At 37.5% G+C, this 13,402-nt stretch overlaps 1 protein-coding gene across 1 annotated transcript; it reads right to left on the minus strand.

Annotated features, from left to right (window-relative positions):
- Nucleotides 1-6,058: 6,058 nt before the first annotated feature.
- Nucleotides 6,059-11,998, minus strand: LOC131324354 (protein NRT1/ PTR FAMILY 5.2-like). The gene is made up of 4 exons (XM_058356301.1): nt 11,658-11,998; nt 8,886-9,103; nt 7,629-8,182; nt 6,059-7,071 (listed from the first exon to the last, which is right to left on the minus strand). The coding sequence occupies exons 1-4, from the start codon at nt 11,773-11,775 to the stop codon at nt 6,228-6,230; spliced, it is 1,734 nt and encodes a 577-aa protein (XP_058212284.1). The 5' UTR covers nt 11,776-11,998; the 3' UTR covers nt 6,059-6,227.
- Nucleotides 11,999-13,402: the final 1,404 nt, after the last annotated feature.

Below are 13,402 nucleotides of genomic sequence, written 5' to 3' on the forward strand. Positions count from 1 at the left end.
AAGAGGGGAAGGGACATGGGAAATATATCACATTGACGTGCACGTGGTGCTATCTGTACATAGGTGATAAAGATGATGCAGTGCATAAAAGAAAAGGGAAGCTTCTGGACAAACTGTCTGGACCACTGTCATCTCCTTCACGGCATACTGTAATGTCGCGCACAGCTTTACAATATGTCGTGCGAGGTATCTGTTCCGTTATCAGACTGTCATCAGCTCTCAGGATATCACGTGCAACATTTTTAAGAAATATCAGAAGATGCACAATCACTGGATCATCTTAGGACAGTAGCATTTCATCAAGCCATGATCGTAAAACAACTTTTAGTGTACTTTTCAACTTGAAATGTTCAAGAAAACCTTGTTTATAAAACGAAACATAGCTTCTAGATATGGTCTTATTTCTGAAGACATTGATGATTGATTCCTCAACAACAAAATAGGCCTTACAAAAGATGATTTTGGTTCAGACAGTTTGAACAAGAAAATAGTGGCTGATGAAAGGCCGTGCGTCTGAACACACTACACCGCGCGACGCATTGAAACGCCGCGCTGCGTGGTGCCTTCAGGACAGTGGCTGTTTTATTTTTTAAAAATGATTTTTAAGTCAAAATTTAATCAAAAGGGAGTTAAGCCTGACAGCAGAAAAGCTCCCTCAGGGTCAAGACTGAGCCTAACCCAAGGAAACTTGGTTTTTACCTTCGATCTCGAGCTTGGATGAGGACGGATGACGGTGGATGAGCGTTGATAAGGTCGGTTGAGGAAAGGGCGGTGTGGATGTGTGTAATAGATTGGTATATTAGGATCTCAAAGTGAATAAAAGGACTCACTTTCATAGTGATGAGAAAAATGGGGGACTTTGAGAAAGGAGAAGCCCAGAGAATATTTTTTTAAAGCAAATTTTTTCAAGACTTGGAAGTGAGGAGTGGGTGTGAAAGCATGATGAGAGAGAAAAAGAGTTCAAGGCCCATTCCCTTGAGTGAAGGGGTGTATTTATAGGCAAGAGTTAAGGATTTTGAATTCAAATGGTGGAGGTATTTTCTGGGCGGGCCAGAAGTGCCTTTTCAGCTTAACCAACTTATAGCTGTGGCTTATGTGTGCGTGTCCGACAGCTAGCTGAGCCAATCAAAACTTTACCTGAAATGCCGTGCGGTTAACCTCATGACCTCGTGCGACATAATGAATTCTATTATGCCGTGCGGTGTAGAAGTGTTCCGCGCGGTATTATAGGTCCAGTCCAGGGCTTTTGGTTTGGGTTTTGGGGTTTGGGCTGAAGGAATCATTTATCCAAGCTCTCGAAGGTATTGTTTCCTTTATTTCGTCATCGGGATGTTTAAAAACCCTTCGAGGTCCAGATTGGGGTGTCTACACCATGTGATTAGAAAATGAATAAAAAAGGAAAACCTAATTATTGTTTTCCTTACCAAATATCTCTGTCCTTTTTTTAATATTTATTATATTTTCCCTCTATTTCTATCTTTATCAAGTTGGATTACTCTTCGTTAAAATAGTAGTCATGTGATTAGAAAGAAACAAAAAAGAAAAACCTAATTATTCTTTCCCAAGTTTCCTTACCAAATCTCTCTCCTTTTTCTTTTTCATAACATTTGCTTTCCCTCTCTCCAACATAATAGAAACAAAGAAGAAAGTAAATATTACGAGAAAAAAAGGAGAGAGAGATTTAGTAAGGAAAGTAATAATTAGGTTTTCTCTTCTTCTTTTTCTTTTCTAATCACATGGTTACTATTTGAATGACGAATTATTCGATGGCGATAAATGTTGCTCTCATTTGTATGCATATAAATAAAGCAGTTTTCTTTGAAAATATATACGCATATAAATGAAAGCAACATTTATTGCCATTGAATTATTTTTCATTAATATAGTAAATAGAGCAATTTTCTTATAAAATGTCTAGGCATACAAATGAGAGTAACATTTATTGCCATCGAATTACTTTTCATTAAAATAGTAGCCATATGATTAGAAAATAAACAAAACAAGAAAACCTAATTATTGATTTCCTTACCAAATTTCTTTCTCCTTTTTTAGTACCATTTTCTTCTCTATCTCTATCCTTATCAAGTTGGATTATTCTTAGTTAAAATAGTAGACATGTGATTAGAAAAGAAACAAAAAAGGAAAAACTAATTATTGCTTTCCTTACCAAATTTCTTTTTTTTTTGTAACATTTTCTTCCTCTCTCTATTTCTCTCCAACTTGATAAAGATAGAGAGAGAGGGAGAGCAAATATTAGAGAGAGAGAGAGAGAGAGAGAGAGAGAGAGAGAGAGAGAGAGAGAGAGAGAGAGAGAGAGAGAGAGAGAGAGAGAGAGAGAGAGAGAGAGAGAGAGAGAGAGAGAGAGAGAGAGAGAGAGTAAAGCAATAATTAGATTTTCTTTTTCTTTTTTTCCTTTCTAATCACATAGCTATTATTTTAACGGAAAAAAATTCGATGGCGATAAATGTTGCTTTCATTTGTATGTCTAGACATTTTTTAACAAAACCACTATTTTATAATACGGAATTGAGATAATGTTTTAATGCGTGCGGATATTTAAAATGAGATTATTATTAGTAGTGCCTTTAGGCACGAGAAACATAGGGGTAGATTTAGTAAATATCCCAAAATATGAGATCTGTATCGGCCTTTCATATGAATATTTTCATCAGTTTTACAGTACCATTGAATTCAAATAGGAAATATCCTCTATGAGATATGAAAATTTAAGGGTTTGAGGGTTTTTAATTTAATGAATATAGCTAATAATAGAACTTTATATTTATTAATTTTTTTATCTCTAGATTAATGATACTAGTTCTTCTTTATGGCTTTAAATTAGCCTCTTTCATTTTGAAACTCAATGAATCTAGCTTGAAAAATCGAAACTTTATAAGTTTAAGCTCATACTTGAAAGCTCGAGATTGGCTTGCATATTCCACAAACCAAGCTAAGCTTATCACAAACACAAAATTTCAAGCTCGAGCCAAACATGAACAATTTAATAAGTTTCAAGCTCAAGCCAAGCTTGAACAATATTCTGCTTGGCTTGTTTGGCTCGATTAGCACCCTTATGAAATATACGACGGAGTGAGGATTTTACACTAGCAGTGGCGAAACATATACTAAAAAAAATAAAAAGATGCATTACAATTAATATGAATATCATCGACTTAATATCAGTATATCATGCGATCACTACTGTTGACATTGGAGTCGTGCAAAGTACACACCTTTCAGTTAAATTGTTTTAGGTTTTGTTTTCTTTTTCTTTTTTGTCTTGTCTTATAGAGTACTTTGAAAAAAACAAAGCGTGGAATATTTTTTTTCTTAATTAGACCTTATCATTTATATTATTTCAGTTCAGCCTATTGAATTTAGTTTTGGAATATAATTTTGGATCTCCTTTCTTGAAAAACAATTAGAGGATTAAGGACTAGTATATAACAAAAAATAATGAAAAAAAATCTACTGGTTGCGGGTCTATATGAGTTGGGAATAACTTTTTTTTTCTTCATATAATAATGGTATTTTTTAAAATTCATGTCTTGGTGGCCGCCGCCGCTAAAAAAATGCAAAACTATTACATTTGACATTCTTAGGTACTTTGATAGTATTTTACCCATTGATTTCATTAATTATTTTACGACAATGTGAAACATTTTACAATTTTTTTCGACATTTTCAGATTTTTTGTCAATAACCAGAAGCAAACCTTCTTCTTCTGTTTTTTATAATGCCACATGTTGTGCTGGCCGAGAAACTGTATTCCACGAGTGCGAGGTGATAATTTCAAGACAACATATTGCAGAAATAAGTCAACTCAAATGCATAATTTACGCAATAGTTAATGGGAAATGATTTTGCCATTCCCTTTCTTGTTAACATCACTTCTCTGCAAATAATGTATTTTTGTACCAAAAATATACTTGCAGAGGAGTGGCGTTAACAAAAAAGAGAGTGACAGAATCAGCAGCCTAATTAATCCACAAGGAATTAATTGCCTCCTCCTCTAAAAAAAAAATCACTGACATTGTCACTGCAAAGAAGATTCCAGAGAATCAAATTAATTTTTGTAACAAAAAAAAAAAGAGAATCAAATTACGGAGATAAAAAACAATAAGACACAGGATCGGACAAAGCCCCTGAAACAAAATAGGGAGAACTTCCTAATACAACTGAAGTATACTCAACAATGACAAATACGACTTACCTAGAAGTCAATAATGTCCATAATTCGTGAAGGGCACGTTGCCATTTTCTGAACATCACTATCTCTATAAAATGCAAACAGGGTACCATGGATCGGAAAAGGCAATCGCTACAACCAAACCTCCATCAATGGAGGGACAAGCCTAACACTAGAGGGAAAAATATAACCCAAACTTTTCTAACTCGATCGCCTTTTATTTGGCTCCTTTGAACTCAAACTAAAGACAGGAAGTAACCCATTAATTTTGTTCACCTTTGCTTTGTTCGTTCACGAGGGTGTGCCCATTTGATGTCTCATATTAGTAATCGAAATTGTTTAATACATTAATGTCCATTTGTTAGAATACTATGTAAAAATTCAACTCAACCAAAATGATCGGTAAGTGGTTGACCAAAAACTTAAATTTTAAGTCAAGAATTTTCAAGTAAAAAATAGTTGTTATATCAAGCATATGTCGATATCTAATTGAGTTGATTTTTTTGTGTCTCCTAACAAATAAATATGGAAAAAATAAACAATTTCGATCATTGAAATAAAACCCAAAATGAGCACATGAACCAAACGAGGAAGTTACTCTGCAGATGAACGGTAATTTTAATCTCTATTATCTTGGGAGAAACGTTGAATCAGCTTTCCTATTAAACAAATTGAAGACTTTGAAGTCAAAACCTTGAGTAATGCTCCAATGGCATTGCACTCTTACGAGTACCAAGGTGATAATTTAAATAGGATCGGGCTTCTCGTATGTGGTTGAATTTGAATCGTTCATCTAGATAATCAATCAGATGAACGGTTCAGATTTTGCTAAAATTTTTACGGGTAAAAGTATATTCTTATTGATAAAAATATGAAAATAAATCTGAACCATAAAAAATACCATCCGACGGTTGCAATCAGTTAGACTACACCTCTGCATACAAGTTCTTTAAATAAACAGGGAGATAAAAAAAAAAACTTTTTCCGGAAGGAATACTGAAATATATATATTAGGAAACGAAACATATATTCATAATCAAGAACAAAAACCAAGTACAAAGGATCCATGGATCCGAATTGAAAACAAAGAAACAACAAAGGAAAAACAAAAAAGATCACGCAAAAATTGACAGCTGTGTTGATAGAGACCACTGATCCGCTCATGGATGTGGCTGGAGGAAGATGAAGGAAACACATCGGCAAGTTACTGAAGCTCGACGTCCCTTCGTCCCACTGCAGTCGCCGCTGCAAGGCACCACCACCGCTGCTGCAGAAGAACCCACGGACCCCGTCGCCAAAGCAGATCAGGTCTGAGGGCCGAAAACCCAGCTCTGAAAACCAGATTTGGGTCACCACGATCCAAAAATGATGGGGTAGTGGAAGAACATCTCTCCTGAGGACGAGAGTCTCGACCACCACACAACCATGGGGGGGGGGGGGGGGCGCGGAGAGAAGAGAGCACCGCCGGGGAAGGGGAAGAGAAGAAGGGGGAAGGCGTGTCTCAACTCTCAGAACTCTCTAGAGACTCTGCCTTTTCTTTTTCTCATCTTTTTTAATACATTTTCAATCTTTTGGCATTTTACGGTACAAGTAGTGTTTGGGAGATAAGTGGCCGAAATGAACTATGAATTGGTTTTTTACCATGTTGTCCTTAGGCATCAATAGAATAAATTTAGCAAAAAAAAAAAGGAGTGGAAAAAGGGTCAATCTCGTCGCGTCCTGTCAGTCTTCTTAGTGTATTGTCCCGTCTATAGTGTGATCTAAAACTTGACCCATCTCTAATACACAAATTGATATAGTACACCTCTATGACTAGCATTGATTCGATATTATGAACTTTTAATGGTTGAATTCCGATGAGCTTGCATGAGAAATATGAAGAAAAACTTTCTATTCCGAGGGTAATCAAGGTAAAAGCACTTGCTCTGAAAATTCATCAGCCCAGTAGCTAAAACCTGATACACTCTTGAAATTATAGCTCTGAATTCTGATACTAGCATTCACTTCTTGCCATCTTGCCTGCTAGCCGCTAGGTACCTTATTTCCCCTCAATTTGCTCTTTAAGCACTTCCATCGAATCGGAAACTTCGGCCTTGTAAACATAGAACTTAGTCATAACCAAGAAGAAGATAAAATTCAGGAAGACCAATATTGCAAGAAATCCGTAGTAATAGTCGAGGCGAGAGGCATTTAGGTTATTCAGGATCCACCCCTTGCGGCCGTGTTCCTGAGTAATGCGAGTGACTGTCGAGAGCAAGAAGCTGCTTATATAGTTGCCAACCCCTTGGCTAGTCGTGGAATAAGAAGTCCCGAGGCTCTTCATGCTATCAGGCGCTTGGTCGTAGAAAAACTCGATTTTGGCTACTTCCAGAAACGCGTCTGCCAATCCCATAAGCATGTTTTGAGGGAGTAAAACGAATATTGATAGGGGAACTTCTCCCGGGACTTTGTCCAATCCATGCTCCTTGGCCACTTTAAGCCTGTACCTCTCTGTGAGGGAAGCTACAACCATGATAACCATATGAAGGACTATGCCGATTCCCATCCTTTGGAGGAGAGTGACACCTCTAGGATTCTTCGTCCACTTTCTCATTATCTTGACAAAAACACGATCGTAGAAAACAATGGAGAGAAGCATGGATATGGTCACAAAAGCACCCAAGCTAGCAGAGGGAATCTTGATGAGACCGAAAGATCTATCCAAAGTAGTGCCTTGCTTCACGAAGAGGGTAGGGACTTGGGCAGTCATTGTGCTTGGAATGAATGTGACAATTAGGACCGGTATCATTCGTAGCATCAGTTTGGTTTCCTCAACTTGGGTTACAGGGCAAAGCATCCATGGGTCGTTTGAATCTGTTTTCACACATGCTTTGTTGAGGAACCTGCATAAAATTAGTGGACGCATGTTTTAGAGATTGTAAAACTTAGGCAAAAACTTTTGCATAAAATTTACACTGGAAGGTGAAAAAATTCTCAGTTGTTTGGTAAAGTTTTAGTTCCCAAAAATCTGCGAATTGCAAACAACATGTTTGGCAAACTGTTTTCATTCCAAAACATCATAAGAATTTTCAAAATTTTAGAAATGCAAAAAACCAAAGGGAGGATGTTTCTCTAGTTTTCAAAGCCAATTTTCTCATCTCCTCCATCCACCTGACCTTAAGCCACCCAACTCCACCCACCGGCAGCCTCAGCACCCTTTACATTCCACCAAATAGCTCCCTCATGCCAGCTGCCTTTCCAGACAGCCCCTCACTTTTCAAAGCAGCATATAGGTAGGCAAAAAATGTTTTCTGGACACTGAAAACTGACAACATTATTGTCTCAGTTTGAGCATGAAAAACAGGCCAACACAAAGGCTATCCTTGGCTAATCCCCAAATCTGGACTAACAAACCAAGTACCAAATGACAATAACAGCAATAGAGATTACAAAATATAACCTCAGGGTGGGTGTTGAATCGATTCTGGTCTTCCCGTTAGTGTAATGTCCCAAGTCAATTTCATAGAGTTCCTTAGAGTCACTTGGGATAGTTACGCTCCATTTCCTCGCAGCAGCAACTATGACCTTGGCCATCCTTGTGAATGGACTCCCTGCGGGCTTCCTGTGCCTATAAAATGGTGTACCGGCCAGGAAGACCGTAATGGATATCGCGAGGCCCACAGTTGGAATCCCATAGCCCAGAGACCAGCCCACATTCTCTTGTATGTAGACAATAACCGTGTTTCCAAAGAGCAGCCCGACGAAGATAGTGAACATCCACCAGTTGAAGAAGGAGAGCTTTTGGGACTTCTCCTTGAGATCAAAGTCGTCAAACTGGTCCGCCCCAATCGTTGAGATGTTGGGCTTTGTCCCACCGGTCCCGACGGCTAAAGTGTAGAGTGCACCAAAAAACATGCCATACTGTAAGGTTGAGATTTTGCAGTCCCCCGTAGTGTCGCAGGAGGGTGGTCTTAGTCCGGGCACAGAAACTGATAGGGTTAGCAGAGACATCCCCTGCATTTAGAGGGAAGGTTCATTCACATCCTGTCTCTATCGAAGAATGCTAGTTTGTGTATTTATACTTAGAAATCAAAATGAAGATGCAATCACTCAATGGTCGGGCATATTATTAGCAATGGATGATTAGACGGATGCTGGCTCTATTTGTTGGCACTTGCAAGTTAACTTGTTTAGATTGGTTCCTTTCTGTACCGCCTACTCGGCTTTTTTAGCTTACCAAAACTGTCATTCTTTTAAGCTTCGGGTTATAAGTTTTTGCTTATTTGAAGCAATCGAAATACGTATGGTGAATGATGCTAGTAATATCAATTACTAAAATTTATCATTTGCTTGAAATCAAATTCTATACACTACAGGATGGATGATGCTAGTAATACCAGTTACCCAAACGTATCGCTTGCATGAAATAAAAAAATTGTAGTTAATTTGCTAAGACAAGAATATGGAACTCAAATTTCCTAGTTATAGCAAACACAAAGAAAATGTTCAAGGAAATCCAAAGGCCTCATTTCAAGAGAAGTTATTCTGACAGTTTATTTAACCAGACATGGAAAATTTTACACTTGATTTACCAATTGTAAGACTAAAGATCCAAAGCTATCTTATAAAAGCTGGAGTAGCTTGCAAGGGCTTAAACAGGGCAATTGCCTAAAGACAATAGGATATAGAACAACAGGATAAGGAGCATGTGGCATACCGTAAGATAAATCGCGCATGCGATCAGAAACATCCAGTAGCGACCGAGATGGGCATCAGCCATGTAGGCACCCAAGATAGGAGTCATCCAAATGGTGCCAACCCAATTGGTGACATTGTTAGCCGCTGTGACCGTTCCCTGGTGTAGCCTTGTTGTCAAGTACAGGAACAAGTTTGACGATATGGCGCAGTAGGCCATGCGTTCAAACATCTCATACACTGCACCAAAAGTCCACAGAAGAAATGGTGATTACAACCATTACCAAGGCGGCAAGGCCTATTGTTCTCTGGTTTTCACAGCCATGGTTGAAAGAGGAAGGAGACATGACCAGAGCCTTAAAAACTAGGACTTTATCAGGGAATAAAAATCAAACGGTAAGGGAAAAATTAAAAACATAAAGTAAAAGCATACGTAAAACACTAATTTTCTTTTAAAAATCTCAGCGCGGGGGAATTCTGCAAAACATCTTAATATCAAAGGTGAAAATGCAAAATGTTGAGGATCAGCGCGGACCCCATACTCAGCCTTATCCAGCTCGCCCTTCACTATGCCCTTCTTTTTAAGAGACAATATACTGGTAGTGACTAATGGTGCATGAGATTTTTCGCTATGTTGGGTTTTCGTGTCTCATAAAAACTGAAGAAAAGAAAGTGTAACAAGTCCTCGGCATGTTCTGAATGATCAATACGTATGTTCTTGCAAAATTAATTTTGAAAGGGTACATAAACGAAGAGTGGATTTATATGTCCATAACAAAGAAGATAGTGATGTTACTTCTTCTGTTCCTCAGGCCAACATATGGAGGTAGTTATTTTGAATCCTCTCATATGACTATAGTGAGACGTAAAATGAAAGATATTACGGCCTCATTCCACGATCCAAGCTGTTGTTTTTTGCAAAAAAAGAAGAAGAAATAGATTGATCGACACCGGTAACCATTTGAATAAACTAACAACTCGGATAAATAAATGGAACTATTATGGGTCTTGTTTTGATGAGTATCACATGAGAAATATCAAACGAGAGAATCTTTTCTCAGTTCCATAGGGGTGATCATAGAGGTCACTAGAAAACAAGTAGTAGGGCTAGAGGGCCAACAGACAAATAATGCTATGCCAATTGTTATCTTCCTTCAATCATAAAAACCAGACAAATTTTCTACTAGAGGACAGTTAACAACCTACTCTGAAAGGATACAGATCAAAGGGTATCTCCACAAAATAATAATAATAATAATAATATTGAATCCTTCAATCAAGGAAAATGGGTTGGCTCAATCTGTTTCAACGTAGAGGGAAAACAGCGCTAAAGCTAGATCCCCGTCAAGGAAAATAAAGAAAAAGAATTAGTATCTACTTTAATAATGATTTGGTTCGCTCTGCCCATGTTCTGTTTTGACAAAGTTCTTCCCTTGAATTTATATATATTGATTTGGAAAACCTATAGTGCACCCCTGCGTTACAAGGATTGTAGGTCATCATTCAAGCGTCTAAAAGTGTTTTTAATGGTCCGGATTTAAACCAAACTCTTCCAGGATTTGTAAGGCAACCCGTCCTACAGGATTCCTGGATCTGACATGAATATACTTATATTGGTATACTATATGTATGTATATATAGTTCATACATACAAGTTATTTTATTCTGCTGAAATTGAGCTTTTAGGATGTGTTGGGTGTAAACTACTTTTAGGTCATTTCGAGTCATCACTCAGACCTTAACTCAAAATCTTGAATTTGACTAAAAAAATTGGAGAATTTTCAATATAGCACCTAACTTTATCTTTCACTATTACCAAATAAACACCTATGGTATTTTAAAACTCATGCATAGGCACCAAATCACGCTAGGTGTAGGCCTTGTCAACATTTCCTTCTGTTTTTGGACGAGAGTTGACGGTGGGGGAAACATTGGTGAGTTTTTAAATACTATAGGTGTTTATTTGATAATAGTGAAAGGTCAAGTGTCTATGTGTGATTTAGGTGAAACATCAGGTTCTATTTGAAATTTTTCCAAAAAAAAAAAAAACGACCCCAATATCCTTTCCATTCCTGCACGCAATTCAAGGAAGATATTTACTTACTTATTTATTTCGTCCTGAAAACCTTTTCAAGGTTATACTTGTAGCTATCAAATTTATTACTACTTCCTGTCATTATTAACCAATCTTTTCACCAATATTGATGTTCACATCTGAACTTGCTCATCATCAGAATTTAAAAGCAAGAGTTTGAGTCAATAGGGGATAAAACTGGACGGACTTAATTTCTCAAAATAAATAAAACAGACTCACTAGACTACTAGAGCAACTGCCTATCTAAAAGGCCTCCACACATAGAGAAGAAGAAGAAGACGACGACACAACTCCTCTTAACTGTACCTTGACAAAGACACTGTCCTAAAATGACACACACATTACATGAAAATTTTTTTTTTTTTTCAACGGTGTAACACCCTACAGCCAGACCACTTAATGAACCTGACTGCGCAATCCAAACCTCCGGCGAGCTAGCGCCGCCACATTGATCCCCACTTACTTCAAGGTACTCATCCGGTGGGAAATCGAACTATTGGAGTATCGAACCCTAGATCTTGAGTAGTCATTCCAAAGTCTGGGCATCTGTCCAAACCGGTGGGGCAATCCCTGGGTGTGCACATTACATGAACTTGTACTATACATTTACGTATATATAAGTAAGTAAATTAAATCATATATATGTATGTATATATGTCTATATACACACACAAATGGAGGGAGAGAAAGGGAGAGTACCAACAATGAAGGAGCATGCCTTCCAACCACCTCTCTTGGATCTAAGGACAGGGTTCCCTTTGAGATCCACAGTCCCATCCTGTGTGTACTCATCGACCCTCTGATCTTCTATAGCCATGTCTTTAGAGCTCAATTGCAGCACCACAACTCTCTCTCTCTCTCTCTCTCTCTCTCTCTCTCTAGTTTGGGGAACTTTCAGCTTCTTCTTACTAGCACATGTGTCTTAGTTTCGAACAAAAGCGGGTACCTAGAACTATGAAACCAACCCTTCTTATAGACCAAAAATTGAATCCATTATGCTCAATAAAGAAAAAAGAAAAAGGAAATTCCAACTGACCTCATCAGTGAGGTTTCCAGAAATTGGACGGACCTAGCTTCTTTAAAATTGCAATGCGCTCAATACAAGAGTTCTATAATGACCCTTCTACCCCTTGATATGTTTTTTTTTTAAATTTTTATCCGCACCCCTTGATATGTTGACTCTTGCCTAACAACACCAATCAACAAAGAGAAACTTTTTTGTATATCGGGTATACCAACACCCTTGGTATCCCCTCCGGTCTATTTCTAATTTTTCGGTCATTTTTCGATCACACTTGGATGATCGACTCTGTTCATTTTGTAGAGTTTGGCAAAAATCTTAAACGTATCAAAAATTGTGATCATCATATTTTTTAGATACATGATCGCCCCACATGAAAATTGAAGAAAACCAAAATTGGATTCAAAACCACATTGAATCGGAACCTAGTTTTAATTTTGTTGCAACTTTCACGTGTGCCGATCATGTATCTATTAAAGTTCAATGAACACGATTTTTGATATCATTATGGTTCTATTTGAACTCCACAACATGAACGGAGTTGATCATTCAAGTGTGATTGAAAAATAGCCAAAAAATTGAAAATAAACGAGAGGGATACCAATGGTGTTGGTATACCCGGTATAAAAAAAATTTCTCATCAGGATCTGCCCACTTATCCATTCCCATTCGCCGAGGTTTGGTACAATACCAATCAACAAATCTGCCCACTTATCCATTCCCATTCGCCGAGGTCAAGTATTCCCACTGCACCTGTGCCAACACAAAAGCTTGCCCACTTTTTCCGTATCTGTGTTAATTTATGTTCATCTCGACTAATTTCGGAGATTAATACAACCATCCACTTGCGGGAATTTCAATTAAAATTTTGTATGGACCTGTTCCAATAAAATTAATAGCACCTAAGAGATTTCGAACTTAAAATCTTTAAATAAACTCCTGAACTTAAAGTATTGACCACTAGGCCAACCTTTAGGGTTGTCATCATTCACTAAATTACTTATCAATGGACTAAAAAAACGCTAACGCTATTTGATCAAATCACTGTCAAAGAAAATAGAGAATCCAATGTCAATAAAAATCATGGAAGAACTAATATCTTCGCGTAATTTGTCAAAGAATGACTAGGTGATAGGCTTGGATTTTTAAAAGTTTGAGTGAACATCTAAGGGCATCTTTGGTGGTGGATGTGTTTTAGGATTTGTCATATGACAAACAGAAATGTTACACACACAGCAAAAGTGCACAGATTTTGTGCACAGATTTTTTGTGGGGCCCACTACGAGTTTCACACAAATAATCCAAGCCGTTCATTAAATGTAAAACATTTTTTCAAAGGCTTCCGTAAAAAAATCAGCTTAATCCAACACCTATAAATGCTCGATTTAATCATCTAACTTTTCATTATCCTGAAATTCGAATG

Source organism: Rhododendron vialii, chromosome 4a (assembly GCF_030253575.1).
Source record: "Rhododendron vialii isolate Sample 1 chromosome 4a, ASM3025357v1".
Lineage (NCBI taxonomy): Eukaryota > Viridiplantae > Streptophyta > Magnoliopsida > Ericales > Ericaceae > Rhododendron > Rhododendron vialii.

Bases quoted from the DNA above. Each gene is read 5' to 3' on its own strand.
- LOC131324354 (XM_058356301.1), bottom strand. From the start codon at position 11,775: ATGGCTATAGAAGATCAGAGGGTCGATGAGTACACACAGGATGGGACT. The intron at 9,104-11,657 runs GTACTCTCCCTT...CTTTTGGTGCAG, and splicing joins GGCATGCTCCTTCATTGTTG to TGTATGAGATGTTTGAACGC. The intron at 7,072-7,628 runs GTTATATTTTGT...AATTTTATGCAG, and splicing joins GATTCAACACCCACCCTGAG to GTTCCTCAACAAAGCATGTG.